The sequence below is a fragment of the Lissotriton vulgaris genome, chromosome 4_1 (assembly GCF_964263255.1).
Source record: "Lissotriton vulgaris chromosome 4_1, aLisVul1.2, whole genome shotgun sequence".
In the NCBI taxonomy this organism is placed as follows: Eukaryota; Metazoa; Chordata; class Amphibia; order Caudata; family Salamandridae; genus Lissotriton; species Lissotriton vulgaris.
The window spans coordinates 1,966,407,250-1,966,421,905 of NC_141691.1; the positions used below are offsets into that span (position 1 = coordinate 1,966,407,250).

General features: G+C 43.1%; 1 protein-coding gene across 3 annotated transcripts in view; it reads right to left on the reverse strand.

Moving 5' to 3' along the window:
* Positions 1-3,979: 3,979 nt before the first annotated feature.
* Positions 3,980-14,656, reverse strand: part of TSNARE1 (t-SNARE domain containing 1) — a 1,291,163-nt gene continuing 1,280,486 nt past the window's right edge. For all 3 annotated transcript variants that reach the window (XM_086966282.1, XM_086966284.1, XM_086966281.1), the window contains 2 exons: positions 5,340-5,856; positions 3,980-4,870 (listed from right to left, as the gene is read on the reverse strand). In XM_086966282.1, the coding sequence (XP_086822408.1) occupies positions 4,308-4,870; positions 5,340-5,856 (1,080 nt within the window). In that variant the 3' untranslated portion in view covers positions 3,980-4,307. The remainder of the gene's footprint in view (positions 4,871-5,339; positions 5,857-14,656) is intronic.

Genomic DNA, 14,656 nt, shown 5'->3' on the forward strand with positions numbered 1-14,656 from the left:
CTGACCTTCGTCGGAGCTGGGCAGCTGCCTGCCTCTGGGGGCCACCATAGGTGGCTCCATATGGATGATTTTTGACCGAACTCAATCACCTCGGTCTTCTCGGCGTTGAGCTTTAGAAAATGAACGTTCATCCAATTCATTACATCTGACAGACAGTTCCTGAAACTTGCTGCAGTGGCTTCCACCGACTGTGTAAGTGAGACAACTAATTGTGTATCATCTGCGTATGAAACCAATTGCAGGCCATGAGATTTTATCAATGCAGCAAGAGGGGTTACATGAAGGTTAAAAAGAGTAGGTGAAAGGGCTGATCTCTGTGGAACACCGCATGGGACATGGAACTCATCGGATTGGAGGCCGCCCCAGTGAATCTGGTGCATGCGGGCATTTAGGAAAGACTCAACCAGAGCTAGGGCAGTGTTCGTAATGCCCAGCATCCGTAGCCTGTTCACTAGGACCCCATGGTTCACTGTGTCAAACGCCGCAGTTAAGTCCAATAAGATCAGTGCGGCTCTGCCCCATCATCCATGGTCCTGCGGATATCTTCAGTGGCTATAATCAGCGCGGATTCGGTGGAATGATTGGCCCTAAAGCCGTGTTGTGTAGGATCCAATAGATGATTATTGTCTAGGTATTTTGTGAGCTCTTGATTCATGGCACTCTCAAGCGTTTTAGCTAGAAGGGGCAGGCAAGAAATTGGCCGATAATGTTTGGTTTCCATCGGATCCAATGACTCCTTTTTAAGGATTGGTCTTATGCACGCTTTCCTCCAGCTACTAGGAAAAAGTCCTGAACTTAAGACAATATTGAGGAGCGGGGTAAGAGCCAGACTTATTATTTCAGGGACTGTGTGTAGTAGGCGCGGGTCCGGCACGGACGGGCGCAGACGGGCTCGCCTTTGGCGCACCACCGGCGCGTCCGCTGCGCTCGTCCGTTGCGCTTCCGGAAATACATAGGGCTTAATAGGCTCGTGTCACGTTAGTCGCGGCAACTAGAGCGCGTCGCCCCCGACCACAACACCTAAGATGGCGGCTTGTGGCCAGATGGTGTGGAAAACAGCCCTGTATTCCCTCCGCAGCAAACAGGACTTCCCGCGGCGGAATGGGGTGTCAGGTAAGCTGTACAATTTGTTGTTCAATTGTGCAGAGAAGGCAATTTAACATGCAGGCAGCTCTGGTAGCAATATCCCACAAATGTGCTCAAAGAATAAACAGAGCAAGTTAAAACGTAGTATTCACGATTTAAAATGTACAATTAAGCAGGCAACAAAGGTATTGCACAATGCTAAGAAAAGCGCTAGCCGCTCTGCTGTCTTGCGTTCTAATGCCGAGCCTCCGTCCGAGTCCTGTCTAAATAGGCTCGTGTCACGTTAGTCACGGCGCGTTGCCCCCGACCACCACACCTAAGATGGCGGCTTGTGGCCAGATGGTGTGGAAAACAGCCCTGTATTCCCTCCGCAGCAAACAGGACTTCCCGCGGCGGAATGGGGTGTCAGGTAAGCAGTACAATTTGTTGTTCAATTGTGCAGAGAAGGCAATTTAACATGCAGGCAGGCACCTCTGGTAGCAATATCCCACAAATGTGCTCATAAAGAAAAAAAATTGCAAGTTAAAACATAGTATTCACGATTTAAAATGTACAATTAAGCAGGCAACAAAGGTATTGCACGATGCTAAGAAAAGCGCTAGCCGCTCTGCTGTCTTGTGTCCTAATCAGAGGAAAGTGGAAGTAGTTATAACTCCTCAAAAAGGTACAGCTACTATATAAAATCCAAAGCTAAGACACCTGATCTGCACTAGGGCTGCTAGACATCAGCCCATGTAGGATCATTCTATTACAGATGTTTCCACTGCAATGGACATCCCCCCTGATGCTGTCATTAACTTCCCATGCCATAAGGAGTGGTTCTGTACCTCATGGATGGTTCCAAACACGGTTTATAAATGCTTGACTTAAAGACTGCTTTTTTGTGCCCTCAGGAGATGTGACCTAGTGTTTAAGCCGCATTGCACAATTTTGTCGTTTGTAATAGCACAGCAAAGCAAAAAAAATACAATGGAATGCATCCAAAATAGCAACCAATGGTCACACAATTCCATCCATCACTTCTGTGACATGAATTTTAGAATGACAGTGCAGGGGTTGTCATTTAGATTCTTTGTTTGTTAAAATATCTTTTGTGGATATTCAGAAAATACGGCATGGATCACAACCTCTCAGACCAACAAAGGACAACAGTGATCTAAATAATAGTTGGAACAGACTCTGGAACTGAAGGGGTAATCAGTCTTAAGAGTAGAATGGGCATGTGTAGAATGTGTGAGATGTATGTGAACTGAACAAGAAAGTGTTACAAGTTTCAAAATCTTATACAAAACCCATGCAGCTCAAGTTGATTAGATTTTGAGAACTCAAATTGGTTCTCTTGGACACATGACTGATGCCAGCCAACTCGAGTGATCTCCAACATATCCAATAACAGCTGAAAACTATGATGCAGCATTTTGAGCAAAACTAGCTTCAAGTTTAGGGCAGAAAACTGGCTGAGTGGAATGTCTGTGGCTTTGTTTACCTGCCTCCTGATAAAGATGACATATGCTATGTGGATGCTTTCCATTTTAGATGTAGGCGTTTAAAAATCAGTTGATGAAACAATTATGAAAATGTTGAGATAACTATATAAATGTGGAATGGTCCAAACACAAGTAAAAGCGACATCATAGGGGGGCATTTTCACAGATATATATGTATGCAAGACTAGATTCAATCATTATGCAATCTGGAACTGCAAAGCATACCTATTAAAGCATGCCGATAACACCAAAGAATGTCAATGATCTAGAGCCACAAAATAACTTCTGAGAATAAAGTCTTGATAAAAACAGAGACTTTTAAATAATTTGCTTAGATAAAAGTCCTACAAGCCAATTGTGCAGAATATGGGCAAACACATTTTTTTCAGAAGAGTAAAATACAGTGTGGGAATCCTTTTTAAATGTTTAGCTTTTTTTTTCTTTTTGCATGTTAAAGTTTTTGATTTTTACCATGGATTACCTGGAGTAAATTTGGCAGTGATTTTTTATTAACTTTAATGTAAACTTATGATTGCAGTTACTTGAGAAAGTATTATTCATAATGTTTTTCAAATCAAGTACAATTCAAACTTAGATTTGATTGTGTGGTGCCATCATCTGCCACGTAACCTTTCTGTGGCATCTTCTTGACACTCAATCCCTCACATAATTGGGCATAATTTTTATACACAGACTGATAAGTCTTATACTTGAGACTTGCATATAAAAGATATCAAATCCATGGATACTTTTTGATTCAAAATAGCAGGCTCACCACCATGTTACATCATTCAGGCTATTGGAATACAAACTTCTGCCAGGAGGCAGTCCAATCCCTATCCTCTAATTTAGGAAGTATTATTTTTGCCTAGGATTCAACTAATAAAATAATGAAATGACAACCTGTGACTAAAGTACCTTACAAGATGACCTTTTGTTTCAGTAGAAGTTGAGGTTGAGCTGGTAAGCAGTGATACAAAAATGACATCAAGGAGATTAATGAGAAAGGCCTGAGCATGCCATTAGCAACAAAGTTTCTAAACATTGGTATTGACGTTTTCCCTAACTGGAAGCAGCGACTGGATGGTGGTATTTTTGGTAAAATGTGTCATGTATAAAAAATGTAAATAGCTATTGATACTGATACTATTGATTTCTCAAATGTCTTATGTATACAGTTTCTCTTTGGATCTTATTGCTCACAGAATGAACTTCATGTCAATCTTCTTATCTAACATGAATGCTTGTAAACAAGTACAAATTCACCACCAACTTAAGCAGGTGGATGGGGGAGTCTAAGGTGTTTTCGCTTAGACATACATTGTATATACATTCATATATTCAAACCGCATATAAAAGAACTTCTTTCAATGAAACAAAAACCTGAATTACCTTAAACTCAAAGATAAATATGAATAGAGATTTATTCAATGTTTTTGTTTTTTTCATTTTTGAATTTATGTATGAAAAATATTTTTAAAAGTAAAAACATACAAAATAGCTCCTCATCAATGGGCAGTACCAATTATAAAATGCAATCCCCTCCCCATTCCAGGATAGCAGGCTATACATATTTACAGTATATATGATAAGAGGCAGTATTTAACTAATATAAAAAAGCTAACATTGAGACTGAGATGTACACTGAGAGATGTGTTAGCGCATCTTAAAATTTGTCTTTGTTCTATATAATTTTTCTGTGGATGCTTGCTTTTTGTGGAAACTAAGCATGGTTTACACCTCCTCCTCCTCGACTTTCAAAATCATCCCAGAGAAAGCTTCAGCTCCAGACGGGTCTACAGACTCATTGGCAGATATACGGTTGGAATGGCGGGTCAATGTCCCTGTCTTACGATCCTGTACAAAGGTCAGAATTTCCTTGTGTGGCTGGCGATTGTCCACTAGCTTTTCCAAAGTTCGGTTAAGTGATTCTACACTGTCCGCCAACCTTTTGTTCTGCTGAACTAAATTCTCCAAGATGAGATTCTGCTGCATCATGAGGGAGCTCTGCTGCTGATACCATGTGGACAAGAGTCCATTCTGTTGCATTTGCACCTCCATTAGATGATTTTCAAACTCTGAAAAATCATATTTTCTCTTGGGGTGCTGGTTTGTTTGGCAGACACGCCTACGGTAAGGCGCTCGAGTCTGTATCTGTGGTGAGGACGCTGGGGAAGGTGACGAAGCAGAGGACTGGAGTACCTGGTGCTGGTTGAATATGTTGGGTTCTGCCTCTTGGGGCATTTCTACAGTCCGTAGGGGCACCCATGTGCAACTAGGGGCCTCCTCCTCATCATCTGCAAGGATCAAAAGATTAAATCATGAATTCTTCACACTTGATCAATAATTAACATTACCTCTTAACTAGCATACTTCAAAAAGAAAGGGACTTGCAAAAGAGTGGGAATGTCACAAAAGTACAAAAACCAAAAAAGAATTCCTAATGGCACTTTTTATCTACTTGCACTACTTTAAAGCCTTACTGACTAGGTTTAAAATGAGTATTCCAGTGCAGATTACTGGACTTTCAACAACATTTGTATATAAAGAACCCCACCCCCGCCCTTCATTGGCAAGAACGAGATTGCCTATAAGGCACTACTTCACACTAGATTTAAATCTCAATTGCGCCTCAATGCTGCAATAATTTGTGCAGACATTGTGATATCAGGACTAAGACAACCTTATTAAGAGTAGTTTGCAACCCCTGCTCCAATTTACAAGTTTACATGTTGCTAAAATAAACTTTTCTACAGGACTGTTTACCTGACTGAAGCTCCAGGGCTATGTGCGGTGCATCAATCTCCACATCGTTTTCCTCCTCCTTATTCAGATTGTGCTCTTGCAGTTCAGTTGGCTCATGTAGCTCTTTCTCCTCCTCCTGCTCATCATCACAATCAATTCTGGCCCAAACATTTTTGTTGCCACGGCTTCGCCTGACAAGTGATTTCCGCGACAGTCGTGTAGATGCCTGATCGTCAGGAGAAACCACTGAACGGCTCATCACAGCCAACTTCTCCTTAGTCCGTCTCTTCATATCATCCCACCGCCTCCGCAGATCTCGAGTGGTTCTTGGAGACCTTGCTACGGTGTTGATCTTCCTCGCAATGCTAGCCCATATCCTTTCTCTCTCTGGTTGGCTCAAGTTGACTCTCTCACTCCCGTAGAGTTTGCCATGGCTCTTGGTCACCTCTGCCACCAAAATCTGAAGCTCCGCTGCAGAAAACTTCTCCTTCCTCTTTCTTGGAGTGCAGGACATTCTGTAGCTGCTTCTTCGATGAAACTAAATAGGAAGCGCAATTTGATGCTATATTTTGATGACAGTGAAAGTTTTCAAGAAAACATACTATAGGGCAATGTAATGCATTTAAGCAAATATATGCGCAAAGCTTAAAACAATTAAATACTGCATAATTGAAGGGCACAAAATAACAGCTGATCCTTCAGCATGCTCCAGCAAACAGGCATTTACATGCCAAATGGGCACTTTGGAAATTGGTAACTGAACTTCCTACGACATACAGCTTTCAATTTCATAGGTTATAATTAAGGATTAATATTATTTGAATTTGTGCAAACTTGTGGTGTCTCAAGTAAATATTCCAATTCCAGTGCTCCCTCAGAGTCCTTGTATGCCATTTTACCTAGTTATGGGACAGGACATTTCTTGATACACCGCTATAAAACAAAGCTGTGTGGAGCTTAAACACACTGTCTCCCCGGTGCAGTAGCACATCACATCAGTTTCCTGATGACAGCGAAGTGTAATACAGCACATGATGATAAACAAGAGTGGCTGGAGAGTGGGTGTGACACTCGTTAATGGCCTCAGCTGTGTACGTGTCATAATCACCACAAAGGCACCTGTCTCTCACTTCTACTACTTGTTACAATCCTATTATACCTGGTGAGAAATTCCCCATTCATTGATATAGAGAAAAGAGGTTCATAGTACTTTCTGTATGAAAAGAGAACCCGCTGGAAGATGTCTCCAAAGAAGAACGCCCCCACAGCCCTGTACCTACCATACAACATTGCATGGACTTTGCACTTCTTGTTTTCAAGTAAGCTCTGAGTCCCTCTGGGAAAGATGAGCACACCTCATGAAGTAGCCTCACTTAAATAGATTGCTCATTCTGATATAGGGGTTTTGGCAAATACATTACCTATTTGAGTGCCTTCTAAGGTGCCAATACTAAGTGTTGTCGTTCTAAAACAAGGCACGGTTTCTAGAAGAAAATCACTCCTAGGAGAAAAAAGGAAAAAACGTTTTCCTCAAAGGATAGCAATGTGGAAAACACTTTGTGTTTCATCTTACCAAGATGCAAAGAGCATGGTTCTAAATTACATTCAGATATGTTCATTGTTGGAGTTAATAATTCTTTTGTGGCACAAAATTTGTCGTAATTTCATCAGTTTAGGCATTACTCTCACAAGCATCAGGTTTTCAGTACCAGCTGGGGAATGATCCTTCACTGATGGTAACCTATTCAGTATATACCAATGATGCTTAACTAAACAGCCTTATAAGATAAAAAGAAAGATCGATGTGAGGGGCGTATGTAATTGGCAATAGCTGATGGATACGTTTTGGTTACATTTTATCTAGGGATATATTATCTGTTCAAGATCCCAGCAAAAGAACTACATTCCATTACATGTATGCACCTATGTATACATATAACAGTACTTTTAGTGCAAAAATGAAGCTGGGAAGCTGGGTTCTAACAACTCGAATTGTCATGTGAAATGTTAAGGGAACCGCGATCGGTAGCCTCAGGAACAAAGATGCCATGTTTAGATGTAGTAAACGATGAAGGCCATTTGTAAAGCGGCACAGAGTGTTTTTTAAGGGGAGCAAAGGAATAACTATTTCAACAGAAAATCATACATTTGGATATCAGAAGTGTAAAGGCCAGCTTAGGGCATTTTAAATTAGCAAAGAGTTATAACTAATCCCGAAATTCTTAAATAGTTAAAGCAACTTTCTAAAACAGCATTAGAGAGAAGTACTACACAAGAATGATCATCTCATTTCCATTAAAGAAGCAATTTTATGACATATTTTGCATTAAGCTGTGTCAAACCGAAAGGTAAATCTAGAAATATTGAGGCTATTATTTTCCAGTGTCGTTTGCCTTTGTGGCATGGGAGCCCGTGGAAACCAAGGAAATCTCCTTATGTGTCCTCACAATCTCAAATTTGAAACATGGGGAAAATGTTACCTATAGCCAACTTCAAACACTTAGACAGCTTGTTGTCGCCTTGGTTTCCTCTTGCATTTTGGTGAAATAGAGTGTTGGCCTAGTTATTTTATAATCATCACTACTTTCTCAGTTACTAAAAAATAAAAGGCTTCAATGACGAGTAAGATGATTTTTATATTCAAGTAAAAGATAAGAAACTATTGTTTTCTAAAGACTACACCATATTCAACCAATAACCAGGAAGATAAACTACCATCTTTTTTCCAAGAAGCCAAACGACATATACACATCTAGATGTAATAAGAGACAACTTGGAAGTACTACAATATAGCAGAGACAGAAAAGGAAGTGGAGCAGTTCCCTTGCCATAATCATTCAAGGATCTCTGATGCTCATGGCCTTACTGCTGCCTTCAAAAGTATTTTACAGATGCAGGTTTAATGAAGACTGTTTTTTTATGTTGACAGGCAGCATTGAGATATAAGTGGCTGTCCTTCACCATACATTTCAGCAATTAACCGTGATGGTGTCTTGCTGGGACTCTGAAGAATTTGTCCTGAATATCAAAATAAATTTTCTTCTTATAAATCTCATAGGATCGGATTTATAAGGTCCATTCTGAAAAGCCAAGAATTGGTTGTCGAATCAAGATAGTACGGAGCCTCTAGGCTCTTGCTTGGGAAGAGTAGCGGTTCTAGGTCTTTGACTAAACATTAACCTCTGCTTCTGCATTACACTCTTTTTCTGGTGTATAAAAAGAGGGGCCCACACCCCAGACTTTTAAATCACTTCTGGGAAATCAAGAGGAACCTTTGCCAAGGAAAAGAGCCAGATAAGCTGAGGATGATCGAGAAGGTAAGTTCCAATTTGCCTCTAAGGGTTAAACAGCTTTGAAAGAGTGCTTCACCCTGGACTGCACTCAAATAGGATGCAGAGGTAACGAAAGAACTTCTCATGTCTGTACATGTATCTCCTTTGTGAGTTTAACGCTTTACAGTACATGAGGTATTACAGGTTAACGTTTAGCGCTTAGCCGGTTAGGCAGATCACCCATAAGATAGAATAAAATGGTTTGATACAGAAGTGGTAAGCTCCAACTTAGCAGTCAGCCAGGTGGGACATCGTGCAGTGGGCAGAACCACCTATGTATATATGTATGATTCCAGATGGATAACTGACAGCAGCAGAGTAAGGAGACCACACTAAGGCACCCTCTGGGCCAAGTAACCACGAGGTTCCTCCTTTGATTTTGGGCCACGGTTCATACACATGGCAACATTCTTGCTATCTGAAATCTTCTCTAACTTGGGACGCACAACATATTGAAACCTAGAAGTTAGTCAAACAGCACAAGGTAGAGAACGTGTCAATGAATTGTTCTCAGATCTCTACTGCCACCCAGCTAGGAGAGGGGAGTGAATGCTTTCTTTTTTTATGAAGTAATACAAAAACTGTATATTGGAGACAAGACTTTGGAGAGGACTAAAACACTCGCTCAGGACAATGATAGCTCCAGGACATATAATCTGCCTGCACTGCTTGTGGAAATTGGTCACAAAACTACTGTGAACCGTAGACATCATCCAGATGCAGTGTAGCCAAGGCTCAACTTCCCAAATGAGATATTGCTGTTGCAGAGCTTGAAAATAATGGTTGGTGAGGCAGTTTGGGGTATTCTGTATAATGCATCTATTTACTTACATATCCATATGGAATGCCTTAGAGTACTGTGGAGCGAAATGAAAGTGAAGCTTTGTGAAATGCTTCCACCTTCAGGACTGGTACCTGTGCCGGAAAAGCATGTTTACAAATATTACTGCACTGGGGAAGCTTTTGAGTATGGCTTGTACAAGGATTCCATCTGCTGGAGAAGAGAGTGGTGTCCGATGTCCAAGTCTTTTTGAGAACATCTAGAACTCAGGTGAAGCCAGGCTCAATTCTCATATCTACAACTATCCAAAAAAGAGCTCGGACAGTAGAAATTTTAAACGCCTACTCACCAGCTATGATAGGAGGGTATCAAATGGAGTCCACAGTCACTCCAGAATCAAATAAGTGTGTGCAACTAACATATAACATAACATCTCCTCATTAAGCACCTTATGATTCATATTTGAGATTTGATTGCAAACATCTCCATTTAATGGGCCGATTGATGTCTTTAAGGGTGTACAGTTTGTTTACCACAAAAAGACATTAGGAAGGATAGCTTTACCAATTTGGAGGCACTACTTGCAACTGTGTAGAGCCTGCATTTTCCTCCTTGAAGAGGGTGGCCAAAATCTAGACAGAAAGGTCTTACTAGCAAACCTAGGGCTGAAAGATTATAATACCAGTTCATTGCACAGGGAATACTTTAGTCAAGTATTATATTTGCAGCAACAAAGTCCTGCATCTCCCATAGAGTGAATCTTGTCTCTAAACTGATTCTATTCAAGACAACTCCATAGATTGCACAAACCATTGACCTGCAGCTGGATAATGTGGTAAGTATAAAAGGTAAGATCACAATGAAAGAAAGGGGCCTGAGAGATACATGGGCCAGCAAAATGCATGTTTGGGCTCACGCCCTCTAACAAAGCGGATGCAAAGCTACATGGGGAAGTAATATAGTGATGAATATATTTACCAGCTGCAAACAGCCTTAGTCTAGAAAACCTTTGAGGTACACCTTCCAACCCTACCACCTCATGGCAGGAAACATATACCATACAGATAAGTGGGAGTTTATAAAAAGTCACGTTACCTTCATAGGGGTATCCAAGGCTCTCTCCTATTAACATCCATTGGGCGTTCTACAACCTCGTTTTGGAGTCGGAATCTGTTTCTAAAAGCTATAACCAAAGTTGTCACCATGCATGTTCCAGAGGTACGGACTTGTGAACTCAATCCTCTGTAGAAGAATAATAGTCACCACAAAGCCAACTAATGACTGGTAAATTGGAAGCTCTCTTATTCAAGAACAAGGGTAGATGACAACTCAATAGCGAAAGAGTAGGAGAATAAAAACTAGTAGCTGGGTCTGAGAGAGGAACTGACCTGGTCTTTTCTTCTTAGCTAATCATGCTGGACTAGACGAGACGCTAGTTACGCATATCTGTGAAACCCTACATCAAAGAGGATCTGAGAGGCCACGGCCAGAATGGATAAGTTGAACTCTTCAGATGAGCTGGTCAGACAATCGTTCAGACAGCTGTACAAATGGGCATTATAACAACTGAGGAAGGTTACCTCCAGGATTTACAGATACATGATGGGAATAAATGTATGCTGTATTACCAAAGTCCATTTTCTATAAATAAACGTGAATGTTGTTAGTCAACATTATGGAATGGCCCTAAAAATACTTGTTCTGCAAGTTATACAACCATTCAGCAGAACCGTTTGAGATCGTAAAGATTCAGTGTAGGCTGCCCATCTCCTTAATCTTGTGTGCAAAGAAGTGACAGAAGTGGAATCTGTTCAAGATCTTGTTAGTAGACCCCATCTATACAGTCCATGGGAACCAGAGGCCTGGATTTATCTTAGGTTCAAATTGGAAAACCAGTAGTCAATATGGTTAACTGGGTAAATTGAAGAATCTAATGTGATCAAAGATGTTTGATGGTGGAGTGGTGCGAGACTCGGAAGTAAAAATGTCAAAGGGTGCCTAGGCCATTGTGAATCTTTGTTCCCTCCTGTGACCAGGACAACAGATTTCTTGTTTCAACCTGAAGAATAAGTCGCATACCTTCGGTAATAGTCTTTCTGGTGGACACTATCTAACCACAGATTCCTCACCTTAGAATACTCCCAGGTGGTAGATAGGAATTCAGAGAAAGTGCTTCTGCGCAGATAGGTGGTATTGTGCGGCTCTACAGTGACTCCGTACTGCCTCAAAAGTGATAAAGCGGACTCGCATATAAATGTGGCCACTGCACACGGACTTCAGTTTCTTGTCTTTTTCCTTTCTGCTCCATTAGAAATGGAAGCTGAACAATTGCTGGTAATAGCATGCTGATCACGAACTTGACATAGTTTTAAATGCGAAAAGAAATAGTTACTTACCTTCAGTAATGATGTTTCTGGTGGATAACTCTCCTACAGAACAATCCCAGGTGTACAACTAGGTCAGGATACTTCAAAGCAAGTGGGGTAGGGGGAGGGTTTGGAAGGAGGACGGGGTGGGGGCAGCTCAGATTTGGCAAAGTGGCCATCCTCAAGCACCTCCAAGGCATGCAAGGACACCCATGTTGCCCCCTTGCGGTTATCTGTGTACCTTTTGCAACAGCAAACGATTAAGTCCTTGGGCCTGTTTGAATGTTCCCTGATTACTTGAAGTGGTTTCTTCTTGGCATAGCGCATTTTGATGTATATGATGATCCAATGAGACAAAATCTGCTTCTGGACCGCTTTGCCCTTCCTGTTACCACAGTAACCAACAAAGAGGTGAGCATCTCAGTCTTTTGTGCTGCAAATATAAAAACTGACCAGACTACTGATATCCAGGCAGTGCAGCTGCTTTTATTTCTTCTGGGATGGGCTAGGGGATAAAAAGCTGACAGGCTGATGGACTGGTCCGGGTAAAAAAAGAGTTCCCACTGCGACCAAGAATGCATCTCTGATATTCAGATCCCCCCACCCCCCGGTGATTGGATATGAACCAGATCCTTCACAGTATGCCCAAGACAACAGTCTCAAAGCCTTATGACAAAGGAGTGGAGACCCTTCTCCTCGTTTCTTGTTTACATATCACATTGTAGTAGTATTTTCGGTCAAGATCTGGACAGACTGACCATGAATGAACGGGAAGAAGGCCTGGTACCCCAGCCAGACTGCCAGCAGCTCCAACAGGTTAAAAAGCCCAGGTTGAACAGGAGAGCTGCTGTCGAATGCAAATGGCGCATCACCACTTCCACTATCCCAGAGACTATGCTTTAAACAGCCAGTCATCCAGACATGAGAAACCTGGGATTCCTGACCATCTGAGGTGTGCCACAACCAACCCTGTCACACCTTGGTGAAGACCCGAGGGGTCGATGTCAAGCTCAATGGGAGTACAGTGAACAGCCCACCACAAAATGCAGGTACCTCTGATAAGACTGCAAAATTGGAACATGAAAGCAAACATCAGGCAAATTGAGTGGCACCAACCAATCACTCATTTCCAGGGCCGGACTGGCTACCAGGCGTTTTGGTGCTGATTTCGTTGATGGGGACCTCCGTGTGCTTAAACCATTTGTTTTGCTTTGTTGATTTAGAAGCACACGCAGGTCTCCATCAACTAAATCAGCCCCCACCGCAGACCCTGAGCTAGGATCAGCATCTTGAACTGCTCCTTACTTCTAGAAAACGTTCAGGACCCAGAGGTCTAGGATTGGATGCAGACCTCCTTCCTTCTTGGAAAAAAGGAAGTATTGACAGCAACAACGATGCCCAATTTCCTGTTCTGCCACCTACTTGATTTCTGCTTTCATGAACAACTTTACTGCTGTAAGATGGAGAGGTCATCTATGGACAGGGAAGACATTTGGGGAAAACGAGGGAGGAAGAGCCTGAGAGAAAGGGTAAGGTACACCCCCATTCCATGATTTGGAAGACCCACTGATCCTAAGTACTAGCCTCCCAGGTTGCAGAAAGGAGGACACCCAGCCTCCTAGTGCTTCGATAGGCAAATTGTTGTCCAGAGAAGTACTAAAAGGAGGAGATAACCGGGTTCTGCAACCTTCGTCCTCAACTCTACCTTTGCCCCTGTATTGCCCAATGAGGGGTTTTTTGTTTCTGCGATTGAGCTGATTGAAAAATGTAGGGCCCTCTAAAAGCCTCACATGCGAGCAACTGCCCCTGGTCCGATTAAGGCTGATGTTTCTAGCCTTGAGCCTTTCCAAAGCATAGTCTGCTTTATTGCCAAAAAGGTGGGCCCCATCAAAAGGTAGGCCCATAAGGGTGACCTGCACATCTGAAGAAAAGCCCGAGTGAATCCAAGCACTGATGGTGGTATGTCAACCGATCACCCCATAGCCCAATCTAGCACTGCCCAGTCCTGCTTTAATAATCCATAGGGAGCCATCTTAACCATCCGAAACGGCCTCCAAACATGACCCCTAAGGTTACACAGTCCATGGGGCATCAATCAATCAATCAATCAATCAGAGCATTTATATAGCGGGCTACTCACCCGGGGGGTCTCAAGGCACGGGGGGGGCAAGAGGGGGGAGGGTCCACTACTGCGCGAACAGCCAGGTCTTGAGCTGCTTCCTGAAGGCGAGGTGGTCTTGGGTCAGGCGGAGGCGGGTCGGAAGGGAGTTCCAAGTCTTGGCGGCCAGGTAGGAGAAGGACCTTCCTCCTGTGGTGGCCCTTCGGATGCGGGGGACGGCGGCGAGGGCGTGGCTGGTCGATCGAAGCTGGTGTTTGGGAGCGTAGAAGTTGAGGCGGCTGTTGAGGTATCCTGGGCCTTGGTTGTGTAGAGCTTTGTGTGCGTGGGTGAGGAGCCGGAAGGTGATTCTCTTGTTGACCGGGAGCCAGTGCAGGTCTCTCAGGTGTCCGGAGATGTGGCTGCGGCGGGGGATGTCCAGGATGAGTCGCGCTGAGGTGTTCTGGATCCGCTGGAGTCTCTTCTGGAGTTTGGCGGTGGTTCCGGCGTAGAGGGAGTTGCCGTAGTCCAGACGGCTGGTGACGAGGGCCTGGGTGACCGTCTTCCTGGTCTCGGAAGGGATCCATCGGAAGATCTTGCGTAGCATGCGCAGGATGTTGAAGCACGACGAGGAGACGGCGTTGACTTGTCTGGTCATGGAGAGGGAGGAGTCCAGGATGAAGCCCAGGTTGCGTGCGTGGTCTGTTGGTTTGGGTGCGCTGCCCAGGGCGGGGGGCCACCAGGAGTCGTCCCAGGCGGAGGGT